Source organism: Rhinoraja longicauda, chromosome 15, assembly GCF_053455715.1.
Source record: "Rhinoraja longicauda isolate Sanriku21f chromosome 15, sRhiLon1.1, whole genome shotgun sequence".
NCBI lineage: Eukaryota > Metazoa > Chordata > Chondrichthyes > Rajiformes > Arhynchobatidae > Rhinoraja > Rhinoraja longicauda.
Genome location: NC_135967.1, coordinates 46683867 through 46698144, shown reverse-complemented (window position 1 = coordinate 46698144; position 14278 = coordinate 46683867). Strand labels below are relative to the sequence as shown.

The 14278-nt window shown below is 41.6% G+C and overlaps 1 protein-coding gene across 1 annotated transcript in view; it reads left to right on the top strand.

Annotated features, from left to right (window-relative positions):
* The window catches only part of LOC144600705 (ribosomal protein S6 kinase alpha-6), an 83443-nt gene that overhangs the window by 57866 nt on the left and 11299 nt on the right, over positions 1–14278 (top strand). The window contains exons 10-15 of the mRNA XM_078412614.1: positions 510–580; positions 5142–5230; positions 7415–7479; positions 7913–8015; positions 10341–10465; positions 11590–11712. Of these exons, the coding sequence (XP_078268740.1) occupies positions 510–580; positions 5142–5230; positions 7415–7479; positions 7913–8015; positions 10341–10465; positions 11590–11712 (576 nt within the window). The remainder of the gene's footprint in view (positions 1–509; positions 581–5141; positions 5231–7414; positions 7480–7912; positions 8016–10340; positions 10466–11589; positions 11713–14278) is intronic.

The window sequence follows — 14278 nt, the reverse complement described above, 5'->3', positions numbered from 1 at the left end:
GGCTAAACTTCTATGGAACTGTTGGATATAAACTTAAACTCGTGGGAATTGTTTGTGCTGAGCTGGAGGGTTTGCACCTCAGCTGTCGAACCCCTGGTTGGCTCTGGTCCCCGTCACTGAATCGTGCTTTCCCGGATTGCTTGGGCTACAGACATTAATAAACCAACTTTTACACTGGCAAAGTCAAAGCTGTTTCAGAGCTTTGCTATATTTTGGAGAATTAAATGATGTGAATTATGTCCCATTTTTATACGGATAGAACGTTGAGGCTGGCAATGAAGTGTACCTTATTTTTAATGTTTCTACGGTTCTTTGTCCATGTGTTTGCAATTTAACAAATTTATGTATATAAATATATATATATATATACATGCCATGCTGATGATCAATATTCAATATTTATGCAGAGGTTATTATACAATTACTGATTAAACAATTATATACACTATAAATATCAAAGCCCTGTATAACTTTGGCGCCAGTGGAATGACTTTGCTTTTACTCTTTAGTTTGAGATGCTGACAGGCACATTACCATTCCAAGGTAAAGATCGAAATGAAACAATGAACATGATACTCAAGTAAGTTTGTTGGTTCTACTTTCATAAGTAGTGGTTTCATTGGTAGGAAGTTTCATGCCGGTTAACTTTGCTAAACATTGTTCAGTTTAGTTTTGAGATACAGCATGGAAACAGGCCCTTTGGCCCACAGAGTTCATGCTGACCATCAATCACCTATTTACATTATAGACAATAGACACTAGGTGCAGGAGGAGGCCATTCGGCCCTTCGAGCCAGCACTGCCATTCAATGTGATCATGGCTGATCATTCTCAATCAGTACCCCGTTCCTGCCTTCTCCCCATACCCCCTGAGTATTAGTTGCATAATTGCACAATTACACCATTGCACTTGGACGAGACCCACGCAGTCACCGACAGCACATACAGACTCCACACAGACAGCACCCGAGGTCAGGATCAAACCTGGGTCTCTGGCACCGTGAGGCAGCAGCTCCACCTGTTGGGCCACTGTGCCTCCCATGTCTCGCGACTTTTGAGATTTAGAAAAGATTCCTTTGGAATATGTTTTGAGTATGTCATAAACATGTTATACATGCAGGCATGCAAACGTGCATAGTTTGAGTCATTAGGTACAGAAGCAGGCCATTCAGTCCACTTAATACATACTGACCACTGAGCCTCCTTTGACACTATTCCCATTTTATTCTCCCCACAATGGCCTAACTCCCCCTCATTCCACTGCTCGGGACAGCGGCCAATCAACCTACCACCCCACCTGCCCTTGAGAAGCGGAGGGAAACCAGAGCACTTGGAGGAAACCCATGGGGTCACAGTGAACATGCAAACTCCACACTGAGAGCTCTGGATTGAAGCTAGGCGACTAGATTTGTGAGGCGACATCTCTATTAACTGCACCTCCGTGCAGTTATAAGGATAAGGGGTAGGCCATTTAGAATGGAGATGAGGAAAAACTTTTTTCACTTGGAGAATCGTGAATCTGTGGAATTCTCCGCCTCAGAAGGCAGTGGAGGCCAGTTCTCTGGATGCTTTCAAGAGTTGGATAGAGCTCTTAAAGATAGCGGAGTCAAGGGATATGGGGAGAAGGCAGGAACGGGGTATGGATTGTGGATGATCACCCATGATCACAGTGAATGGCGGTGCTGGCTCGAAGGGCCGCATGGCCTACTCCTGCGCCTATTGTTTATAACATTTTCCCTTCCCTTTCCTTCCGAACCTTTGTGGAAATAATGTGTTCTGCATTGGTATATTGGCATTAGCTTCTGGTGCAATTAAATTAAAAGCTGGTAATTAAGTTTGTAGGAAACGTGGAGCCTGTTGTGGTGCTGCTGTTCATTGAGCAGGATCTTGCTAGTTTTGGGAAACGGAATAAAGTCAATCCAAATTCACTTAACGAGAACGGAGAGATTGAAATGCAAGTCTAGGATGTGGGTTTTAATGAGCTGTTCGTACAGATTGGGTTTGACCGTGAGTAATTATTCCCTTAATCAATTCTGAATGTTTTACTGTTGGTTTACAAGTTTGTAATCCTAAATGGAAGGTCTGTGCAAAATGCATTATTCTGGTCTTGAAAACAGTGGCGCAGCGGTAGAGTTGCTGCCTTACAGCGCCAGACACCCGGGTTTGATCCCGACTACAGGTGCTGTCTGTACAGCGTTTACACGTTCTCCCTGTGACCACGTGGGTTCTCTCCAGGTGCGCTGGTTTCCTCTCGCATTCCAAAGACGTGCAGGTTTATAGATTGTGTAGAAAGGAGTTGCAGGTGTTGGTTTACACCGAAGATAGACACAAAATGCTGGAATAACTCAGCAGGACAGGCAGCTTCTCTGGAGAGAAGGAATGTGTGAAGTTTTGGGTCGACACCCTTCTTCAGACTGAGAGTCAGGGGAGAGGGAAACACAGATATGAAGGGTAAGGTGTGAGAACGAGACATCAAAGGGGGTGAAGTTCAAGGGAAATGTAGAATAGATCATTGTTAGCTTGGGGAAGGTGACAACGAAGCATACAAAGTTAACATTTAATCAGGAGGGAATGGTGTACTGGTGATCACTGGTCGGTGGAGACTCCGTGGGGCGAAGGACCTGTTTCCACGCTGTATCTAAACTAAAAGCAGTGAAGTTTCAGATCGTGACTTTGCTTTTTGGAACTCTCCACCATCCCCCACTTCCCCTGTAATCCTTTTGTCTCTCACGTTCATCTGTCATGAGTAATTTATATGGAGGGAAACTTGCTTCACTAGATCAAAATTACAGCTTGTGCTATAAACAAACTTAAATGGCAGCAAATTACATATTTATCTCAAACCACACAATGTGGATGAAATTTCAAAATCAGTCATTACAGCCGGCTCTTTATAAAGTTTTGTTTAAGTCGTTATTGTTCAGGCAGCAGCTGCCAATTTGTATTTCTATGCACATCCACGTTACTGATTTAGATTGATTTTGCACTTGATATCCTCGATGAATATTATGTCCTCATATTTAATATTTCTCTTCTGTTTTTCTGTGGAGAAATGGGTAAAGATGAGGGAACTCGGGGAAAGCTAATGGGGTTGTTTTGAGGTTGGTCAACATAGTAAACGAGGTTTAGGTTTATGATTGTCACTTGTACTGAGGTACAGCGTAAAGCTTTGTTTTGCATGCTATCCAATCGATCAGATAAAACTGGATAAATCAAGTCAAACTCCAGTACAGGTCTACCACTGATTTTCTTTGATTCCAGAGTTTTTCCTGGATTATCTGTTTTGCCGAACCCACAGATTAGGTTGAGATTGGCCGCCTCACCCGGCCGAGATGGCACTGGGGTCTTTTGGGGAATTTGTCTGTAGTGGCATTGTGGCACAGCGGTAGAATTGCTGCCTTGCAGCGCCAGAACCCAGAATTCGACACCCGTCTATAATTGCTGTCTGTACAGAATTTGTACCTTCTCCCCGTAACCTGCGTGGGGTTTCTCCGAGATCTTCGGTTTCCTCCCACACTCCAAAGACGTACAGGTTTGTAGGTTAGTTGGCTTGGTATAAGTGTCAAAAAATGTGTCCCTCGTGTGTGTAGGATATTGTTAATGTACGGGGATTGCTGGTTGGTGCGGATTCGTTGGGCCAAAGGGCCTGTTTCGCACTGTATCTGTAAACCAAAGGTGGGGGATTCACCAGTTGCCAGAAAATCAGAGGTGGACCTGTACAAAAGGTGGAGCGAAGGAAAAGATAGTGCAGAATATGGTTCTCAGCATTATAGCACAATAGTTCTAGAGACAAAGTCCAATGTCCATCGTGTGGTAAGGGGGAATCGGACTGTACCCCGGATTATAGAAGGACCGTTCAGAAGCTTGATAAAGCTGGGTGGTCGATGTCTATGCAGGTGGATAAATCTCTAATGACTGGCTAATGTGCCTTTCTGAAAGAAGGGTTACAATCAAAACCTGGGAACTGTCGCTGAGTAAGCCTCACATCTGTGGTCGGTAAGTTACTGGAATGAATTCTGGGAGTGGATATTCATTTGGAAAGACAGATTGATTATGGACAGTTAGTGCAGGGTTCTGGGAGATACAAAAACGTCTCATGAATTTGGCCCATTTTTTTTGCCAGAGTAATTAAGATGGTCAACGAGGGCAGTGTAGGAGAGGTAATGTGTACTGATTTCAGTTATGCCTTTGATAAGGTTTTGCATGGTTGCCTGCTGTAGAAGGTTATATTGCATGGACTTCAGGGAGAGGTAGCTAACTGGATACATAATTGGCTTGATGGAAGGAAGTAGAAGGTGATGTGGTGGGTTGTTTTTGCACAGTGGAGGCCTGTGACTAGTGGTGTGCGTCAGGAGTCAGTGCTGGGCCTTTTGTTGTTTGTCATCTATATCGACAGTTTGGATGAGAATGTGCAAGGGCTGATTGGGACGTTTGCAGATGACACTAAAATTGTTGGTATTGTAGACAAAGAAGGTCTTCAAGAGTTACAGCCGATTCCAGATCAGCTGCAAATGGGTATTATGTATTCACAATGATTAACACTGTGATGATATTCTTAAAATTATTCACATTCAGATAGAAATAATGATGAAATATACTTCCTTTGATGATTTATCCATTGATACTGTGAATCTTTGATGAAAAACATTCACTTGCGGAGTAGTGTAGAATACCTGAGCCTGTTATTAATTTAGCATTACAGTGGATAAGAATTATCGTGAAAGTAAAAATGCTATTCATTGAGCAATGACCGGCACGGTGGCGCAGCGGTAGAGTTGCTGCCTTACAGTGAATGCAGCGCCGGAGACTCAGGTTCGATCCTGACTACAGGCGCCGTCTGTACGGAGTTTGTACGTTCTCCCCGTGACCTGCGTGGGTTTTCTCCGAGATCTTCAGTTTCCTCCCACACTCCAAAGACGTACAGGTATGGTATGTAGGTTAATTGACTGGGTAATATGTAAAAAATTGTCCCTAGTGTGTGTAGGATAGTGTTAATGTGCGGGGATCGCTGGGCGGCGCGGACTCGGTGGGCCGAAGGGCCTGTTTCCGCGCTGTATCTCTAAATGCTGCTAAATATAAATCTATTTGTATGTAACGCAGTATTTCATTCATATAAATAATGTCCATTTTGTTTTTTCTAAGAGCTAAATTAGGAATGCCTCAGTTTCTTAGTCCAGAAGCTCAAGGACTGCTCAGAACATTATTCAAGCGCAATCCTGGGAACCGACTAGGTATTAGCTCCGCACTTTTCTCATTCTCCTTCTTTGTGCTAAACTTTGACGCCAGTTATTGTTGCAGATTTAATGACTGTTAATGTTCTGTTGACATTTGAGAAAAATATTCAGATACATTATTGTGTGTGTGTTACGTTGTCAGTACGGTATGGTGATGGCAGCTGTTTCGTTTATTAGTTTTTTTTAAATGTATAGATTACATTTTTTTTTAAAATTGAGATTATGTAGGTTGAAGATTTTCTGGCATCTGTGGTGACTTTATGACAAACACACTTCTTTGAATCCCACTTCCTTACCTCAAAGTTTCCAAACAATTTAATGTGTCAAAATGTGTGAGAGAGAGAGAGAGAGAGAGAGAGAGAGAGAGAGAGAGAGAGAGAGAGCACTAAAAGAGGCACCCATAGTCTTGCACCCCCACCCAAAATGCAGGAGGTATCCTTCTGGTTTTGCAACTCATTCATCCTACACTGAATATCCACCCACTTCTTCTACAAGTTATTTATTCTCTATCTTTCACTTTGTACAACATATTTACCAACCTGTTTGAAGCAATTCGTATGGGTGGCGGGCAGCGATAGAGTTGCTGCCTTAAAGCACCAGAGACCCGGGTTTGATCCTGACTATGGGGGCTGTTTGTACGGAGTTTGTACATTCTCCCCATGACCACGTGGGTTTTTTCTGCTGCAGTTTCCTCCCATGTTCCAAAGATGTACAGGTTTGTAGGTTAAATGGCTTTGGTTAAAAAAAAGGTCAATGTCCCTAGTGTGTAGGATAGTGTTAGTGTATGGGGTCGCTGGTTGGCGCGGACTCGGTGGGCCGAAGGGCCTGTTTCTGCCTTGGATATCTAAACAAAACTAAATTAAAATCCATATCTAAATCTACCTTATATTACACCTATAATCTATATTATACCCTGGCTATGTTGAACTTCTTGCAGATTTGTGTAATAGCCATGTGGAATCAGTTCGCTATTTTCTTTGGCCACCTTATCTTCTTTGTAACATTTGGCATAGAGTTAATGCAGTCAAATTTCCTTTATTTTGTTTTTAAAGACTTGAATCCAATTTCAAAATAATTTGTTTTCTTAGAGTATTTTTCACAAAATGTTAACAAGCTTTGGAAGAACCTGTGGAGAGAGAATAACAAGCTATTTTCTCAGTGAGTTCACTGTTAATAGGCTACATTACTTATACAGCCATTACTAAAGATTACCACCGATGTAGTCTTGGTGCGTTGAGTGAAAAGTAATGCTCGCAGTTGCATTTTTTTTTTAAAGATAAAATTACCTGAAATACTATTGTTGGAGTTAATTAGTTTCCCGTGTTCCTGCGTCTAACACAGTTTTTAGTTAAGTTCAAGACAAAATTAACCCACGGCCTCGTAGTGCTTTCAGCAGTCGGCTACTTCAGTTACATTACAGCATCCGTGGGTCAATACAATCAAGTGTGACACGATGAGATAAAATCAACATGATTCTGTGAAAAGGAAATCATTTGACAAACTTAGTTTTTTTTTAGGATGTTGTGAACAATGCCAAATGTTAAAAAAATAGCTTTTCCGTTTGTTAAGGTACGATAAAAAATGTAGGTATATTAAGTGCTCATAGGTTTGGGGTGGTTTATTGGCATGGGTAGAAGATGGGTTGGTGGACAGAAAGCAGGAATAAGCTGTACCCTTTACAAGGGGCCACAGTTTAAGAATAAGGGGTAGGCCATTTAGAACTGAGATGAGGAAAAACTTTTTCAGTCAGAGACTTGTGAATCTGTGGAATTCTCTGCCTCAGAAGGCAAGGTCGAGACTTTTACTGGAGACTAAAGTTTCTGGATGAGGGACGGGACATTTTGGACTGGGATTTTTTTTTAAATCTTCACTTCTTGGGATCATGAAGCTCTTCTCCAGAGAGCTGTGAATGGTTAGTCGGGGTTGGTTCGTTCTTGGAATCCAGAGACAAGGGGGGGATCGGTGGTGGTGGGAGATTGAGCACAATGCCTATCACTGGCAGCACAGGTTTGAGGGCTGTGTGGTCTTACTTCTCTTAGTTCTTATTTTTATGTTATGATTTTCAAATTCTCCAGTGCACAGTACTTTCAAGGACAGTTGAACGTGCTGGGCTGGAGTTTGGCCTCTGCCCTCTTGCAGCCACGACCACAAATAAACATCCCACAATCTTGATTCTTGTAGGCGCTGGCCCTGATGGAGTTGAAGAGATCAAAAGGCATCCATTCTTTGCCACCATTGACTGGAATGTAGGTGTTTCCCATTCCAACAAGCAAGATCAAGGTCACAAAGCTGTTAAATGTAATGTTTTTTACTCCTGAAAAAACAAAGTTAAAATCTAAATTTTCATGGCTTTAATCGGTTGCTTTAAAGAATTCCTCCTCTATTGTTATTAAAACATTTATGTTTATATTATACATATTCTGGGCTGAGAGTACAATGTTCTGGAATTATTTGAATTATAGTTTGTAATGCTTAATACAATCAGTTTAATCTTCTCTGCCTTTTGCACCTTTTTTAAGTATCAATTATGAAAACAGTCTAGCCATTTAATAAATCTGGATTTTGTTTTAATTAGTCTGAAAAATCAGTTCAAAGCGCATATTTTTATACACTGTGCATACTGTAATTCAAAATGTGATGATTGATGCATATAAAAACCAAACATTCTCTATTTCTTAGAAATTGGTCAGAAAGGAAATTCATCCTCCATTTAAACCTGCTTCTGGTAAACCAGAAGACACTTTTTGCTTTGATCCAGAATTTACAGCTAAAACACCAAAAGGTACAGATAGATGATTGCTTCCCTCGGCATTATGAATTGTGTGAAAATGTAACTCTGCACTTTCCCAGTTATTGAAGGCTTTATTTGTCATTTGGTTTACAGTTCATGGCATGAATAAATATTGTTGGGAAGTGTTGCCTGTGGTACAGTAATGCGTGTGAGATGCAGAGTGCTTTAATAGCAGGCTTCTCGTAGCACTGGGCATTACTACCATTGGTGGCTCTGCAAAATCCTCCCTATCCACTGCAAATCAACGTCTGTGTCTACTCCCAGGTCAACATCCAGCACTGAGCCCCCAAATTAAATTTGTTCAGCTCCGACAGACATGTCGTTCACAAATGCAGCTTCAAACAGATGTTTTATTTGAGCACCATTATGCGGACAGGGTAAAAAATAATTCAAGCGTATTTTCAAAATTGCCTTAAAAATATGTGAATACCCAGCCCAGGAATACTTAAACTGCAGGGGGAGCAGTATTTGGGATGACATTGAGCCGACGGTAACGCATAGGAACAGAATTAGGCCATTCGGCCCATCCACTCTGCACCACCATTCTATCACGGCTGATCTATTGTTCCCTCTCAACCCCATTCTCCTGCCTTCTCCCCGTGTCTTCAATTCCCTTACTAATCATTGCTTGATTGTAGTCATGTATTGTCTTTCTGCTGACTGGATAGCACGCAACAAAAGCTTTTCACTGTACCTCGGCACAAATGACAATAAACTAAACTGAACTGAATCAAGAACCTATCAATCTCTGCTTTAAAAATATCCAATGACTTGGCCTCCACAGACTTCAGTGGCAATGAATTTCACATATTCACCACCCTCAGGCTAAAGATATTCCTCCTCATCTCCATCTTAAAGGAACGTTCTTTTATTCTTGTTGAACTCTGATCCTAGACTCTCCCACAACTAGGAACATCCTCTCCACATCCACTTTGTCTAGGCCTTTCATTATTCAGTACGTACCCTCACTTCCAATCATCATAGAGAGATAGATAGATTCTTGATTAGGACGGGTGTCAAAGGTTATGGGGAGAAGGCAGGAGAATGGGGTTAAGAGGGAGAGAGAGATCAGCCATGACTGAATGGCAGAGTAGACTTGATGGGCTGAATGGCCTAATTCTACTCCTATCACTTATGACCTTATGTTCAGCACTGCACAGAAGCCCAGCGTGAGCTTGGAAAGAGCTCGGGACTCGCCACTCCCAAACTGCTCGCCCGCCCGCCCTCTAAAGCGGCTTGTGCCTCAGTCCGTCTGCAGACCCGACCTTGGCCTCTTCAAGTATCTCAGAACCCGCAAGCCCCCAGCAGTTGCAACTCTCCCTGTATCCTGTGGGAGACGAGAAGAACGACTTTAGAACTCAGCAAAGCACAAAGTACAGGAGCCACCCGGCAGGTCGGGCAGCATCTGCAGAGGGAATGAATAGGTGACGTTTCAGGTCGGGACACTTCTTCAGACTGATTGTGAAGAGGTGGGAAAGAGAGGAACAAAGCCTGGTTAATGATAATTTAAATGGAAGTTAAGTTTCTCATAGCATAGAAACAGGTCCGTCAGCCCATCCGGTCCATGCCCATCAGTAAGCACTCATTTTTACCCAAATCCATTTTCTCCTCCCATTCCCATTAACTGTTCCCAACTTCTACCACTAATCTTCTCACAGGCTGTTTCCGGCGGCTAATATTATAAACTAAACTAAAATATGCGTGGAAATTAAATATTTCTCATGAGGTTTATATGACGCTGCCTTCTTTTTATGTTTCCCCTCCTCTGTAAATATTATGAGATGAATAAAGCATAAATCTTCACCTTGTTTCTAAATTAAGATCGCTTCAGATGCGTACATGAAGCGACTCATTTCTCATTCCAGTTCTTGTTAATTAGTGACGGCCAAACACTGTAACCTTTGCCTGATTTCGGAGGAACGTTCACTGATAGCTAATTCAAGAGGAAGGATGTTTTTGTTATTTCCGAACACAAATAAGTTGCAATATCAGGCATGGATAGACACAAAAGCTGGAGTAACTCAGCGGGACCGGCTGCATCTCTGGAGAGAAGGAATGGGTGACATTTCGGGTCGAGACCATACTTCGGACTGACGTCAGTCTGAAGAAGGGTCTTGATGTGAAACGTCACCTATTCCTTCTCTCCAGAGATGCAACCTGTCCCGCTGAGTTACTCCAGCATTTTGTGTCCATCTTGGATTTATGTACTGTACATTCACTGTAGTTCTATGAGCACTGTAGATCTGGATTTGTAATGCTGGTAACTTTTATCATGCAAATAAATAATTAGGAATTAAATGTTTTCCCTTGATTTAGATTCACCAGGTATTCCACCAAGTGCTAATGCACACCAGTTGTTCAGAGGGTTTAGTTTTGTGGCAACCAATTCATTGGAAGTCGGGCAAAGTGCATCCCTCACAGTCGTCGAGCCCATAGTACAGGTATGATACACAATCAGTAAATGTGGTGTTTAATTGTCAAATGCACCCTTCATCACACGCGCACGCACACACATACACACACACACACACACACCCTTCATCACACACATACACACACACACTTCATTACACACACACACCCACACCCTTCATTATACACACACACACACTTCATTTTATACACACACACGCACTTCATTGTACACCCACACCCTTCATTACACACACACACACACACAAACACACCCTTCATTACACACACACACACTTCATTGTACACACACCCTTCATCACACACATACACACACACACTTCATTACACACACACACCCACACCCTTCATTATACACACACACACACTTCATTTTATACACACACACGCACTTCATTGTACACCCACACCCTTCATTACACACACACACACACACAAACACACCCTTCATTACACACACACACACTTCATTGTACACACACCCTTCATTACACACGCACACACGTACAATTCATTTTATACACACACACTTCATTGTACACACACACACCCTTCATTACACACATACTTCATTTTATACACACATACACACTTCATTGTACACACACACACCCTTCATTACACACACACACACCATTACACACACACTCCATTACACACACACTCACTTCATTACACACACACACACTTCATTAAACACTCACACACACACACCCTTTATTACACACACACACACACACACACAACCTGTTATACACACACATACTCATATTTCACACAACTTATGTTTTATATATATATATGCACACATGACCTATGTTATATATATATGCACACACAACCTATGTTAAATACACATATACAAACACACACAACCTATGATATATAGATGCACACACATACAGTCTACATTATATACACGCTTACATGCATCCTATGTTACACACACAAAATATGTTATATATACACAAACAAGCTACATTATATATTTACACATGTACAAGCATATATATGTACGTGTGTTTGTGTATATATATATGTGTGTATGTATATGTTAATGTCTTTAGGTAATGGAATGCCAGAGTGAATGTAACATCTGAAGGTTAAACAGTTTTCTATCTGGTTGAAACAGCTGCATGGCAACAGTATTCAATTTACCGATGGATATGAGCTAAAAGAAGATATTGGGGTTGGCTCCTACTCAATCTGCAAGCGCTGCATTCATCGAGTTACCAACATGGAATTTGCTGTCAAGGTAAATAAGAAAAAATGGGCATCGAATCATCAGTGAAACTTTATGTATGATGTAAGGTTGTGATGGCCGTACGGTCAGAGTGGACATGGAAAGGATGTTTCAGGTAATGGGGGAGTCTAGGACCAGAGGCCATAGCCTCAGAATAAAAGGACGTACCTTTAGAAAGGAGATAAGGGGGAATTTCTTTAGCCAGAGGGTGGTGAATATGTGGAATTCATTGCCACAGATGACAGTGGAGGCCAAGACACTGGGTATTTTCAAGGCAGAAATTGATAGGTTCTTGATTTGGAAGGGTGTCGAAAGTTTGGGCGAGACGGCAGGAGAATGGGGTGGAGAGGGAAAGGCATATCAGCCATGATTGAATGGCAGCGTAAACTCGATGGGCTGAATGGCCTAATTCTGCTCCTATGTCTTATAGACAATAGGTGCAGGAGTAGGCCATTCGGCCCTTCGAGCCAGCACCGCCATTCAATGTGATCATGGCTGATCATTCTCAATCAGTACCCCGTTCCTGCTTTTTCCCCATACCCCCTGACTCCGCTATCCTTAAGAGCTCTATCTAGCTCTCTCTTGAATGTATTCAGAGAATTGGCCTCCACTGCCTTCTGAGGCAGAGAATTCCACAGATTCACAACTCTCTGACTGAAAAAGTTTTTCCTCATCTCTGTTCTAAATGGCCTACCCCTTATTCTTAAACTGTTGCCCCTGGTTCTGGACTCCCCCAACATTGGGAACATGTTTCCTGCCTCTAACGTGTCCAACCCCTTAATAATTTTATACGTTTCGATAAGATCCCCTCTTATCCTTCTAAATTCCAGTGTATACAAGCCTAGTCGCTCCAGTCTTTCAACATATGACAGTCCTGCCATTCCGGGAATTAACCTAGTAAACCTACACTGCACGCTCTCAATAGCAAGAATATCCTTCCTCAAATTTGGAGACCAAAACTGCACACAGTACTCCAGGTGCGGTCTCACTAGGGCCCTGTACAACTGCAGAAGGACCTCTTTGCTCGTATACTTAACTCCTCTTGTTATGAAGGCCAACATTCCATTGGCTTTCTTCACTCTCTGCTGTACCTGCATGCTTCCTTTCAGTGACTGATGCACTAGGACACCCAGATCATGTTGTACGTCCCCTTTTCCTAACTTGACACCATTCAGATAATAATCTGCCTTTCTATTCTTACCACCAAAGTGAAGTCTTGGTCAGGACTTCAGCATACGGGGTGCTGGGCGGATGCTTCTGTTTCCATCCACCGTGTTCTCAGCTTTGCTGGGCTCTTGCGGTGGAAACCAATGCTTTCAAGGTGACCAAATTGCAGTTGAAGTTTCTGTCCGTTTTCGACCTTGCTGGATAGTTCAGTGTGCTGGAATGCAAAGAATAAACAAAGCAAATTCAACAATCCCGATCTAATATCCTAAATCTAATAATCCTAAATCTAATAATCCTGAAAGTATAACTAAAACTCAAAGTGCAAATGCAAAAGAAATTAACAAAACAATTTGGATAGAATCATCAGTGGGCAGTTATCCATCACAACCAGCTCTGCATTTTAGATGGCATCCTAGTCTTAGAGGAAACGGGCACTTCAGCCCAACTTATCGATGTGCCTGAGATGCTTATCTAATCTAATTCAATTTCCATGGACTGGCTTTATCTTGCACCAAACGTTATTCCCGTTATTCCCTTTATCATGTATCTGTGCACGGTGGACGGCTCGATTGTAATTATGGATTGTTTTTCCGCTGGCTGGTTGGCACGCAACAAAAGCTTTTAACGGTACCTCGGTACACGTAACAATAAACTAAACTGAACTGCGTTTGGCTCTTATCAATCTTCCTTTTCTGCTCACACACCAGCGTCAACTTGTCTTTCCTTGCAACTTTGACAAGAGCCCTGGAGTTTGTGAACATTTGTGTTAAAGATGGGAAACAGATCATAATATTATCATTGATGAACCAAGTTGGGAAAGACTGTGTTTAGATAGTATGAAAAATACTATTAATGTGAGATATAGTTTAGTACAATATAATTTTTTACATCAACTATATTTAACCCCGAAAAAATTAAACAATTTAAAACCAAATTCATCTGAAATTTGTTTTAGATGCAACCAAGACATGGGTACTTTTTTACACTCTACATGGGCATGTCAGAAGGTAACTCCTTTTTGGAAAGACCTAAAAAATGTTTTGGAACAATTGATGAATAAGATCATACCATTGGATTCAAGGTTGTTTTTATTGGGAGATACAAAAGGAATATTACCAAAGCTAATTTTAGATAAACATCAGGAAAGATTTCTCAATATAGCAATAGCAGTAGCAAAAAAATGTGTAGCGGTCACTTGGAAAGATCAAAATGAAATAAGATTTGAAAGATGGTATGCAGAAATGCGTAGTTGTATCCCATTAGAAAAAGCAACGTATAATCTGAGAAATGGATATGACTTCTTCTTGAAGGTGTGGAACCCATTCATTTTAAAGCTAGGATTAAGAATTGGAAATATTTAAATTCAGGATTGTTTTGATACCTTTAATAAGAATTTAATAAGAAATTACCC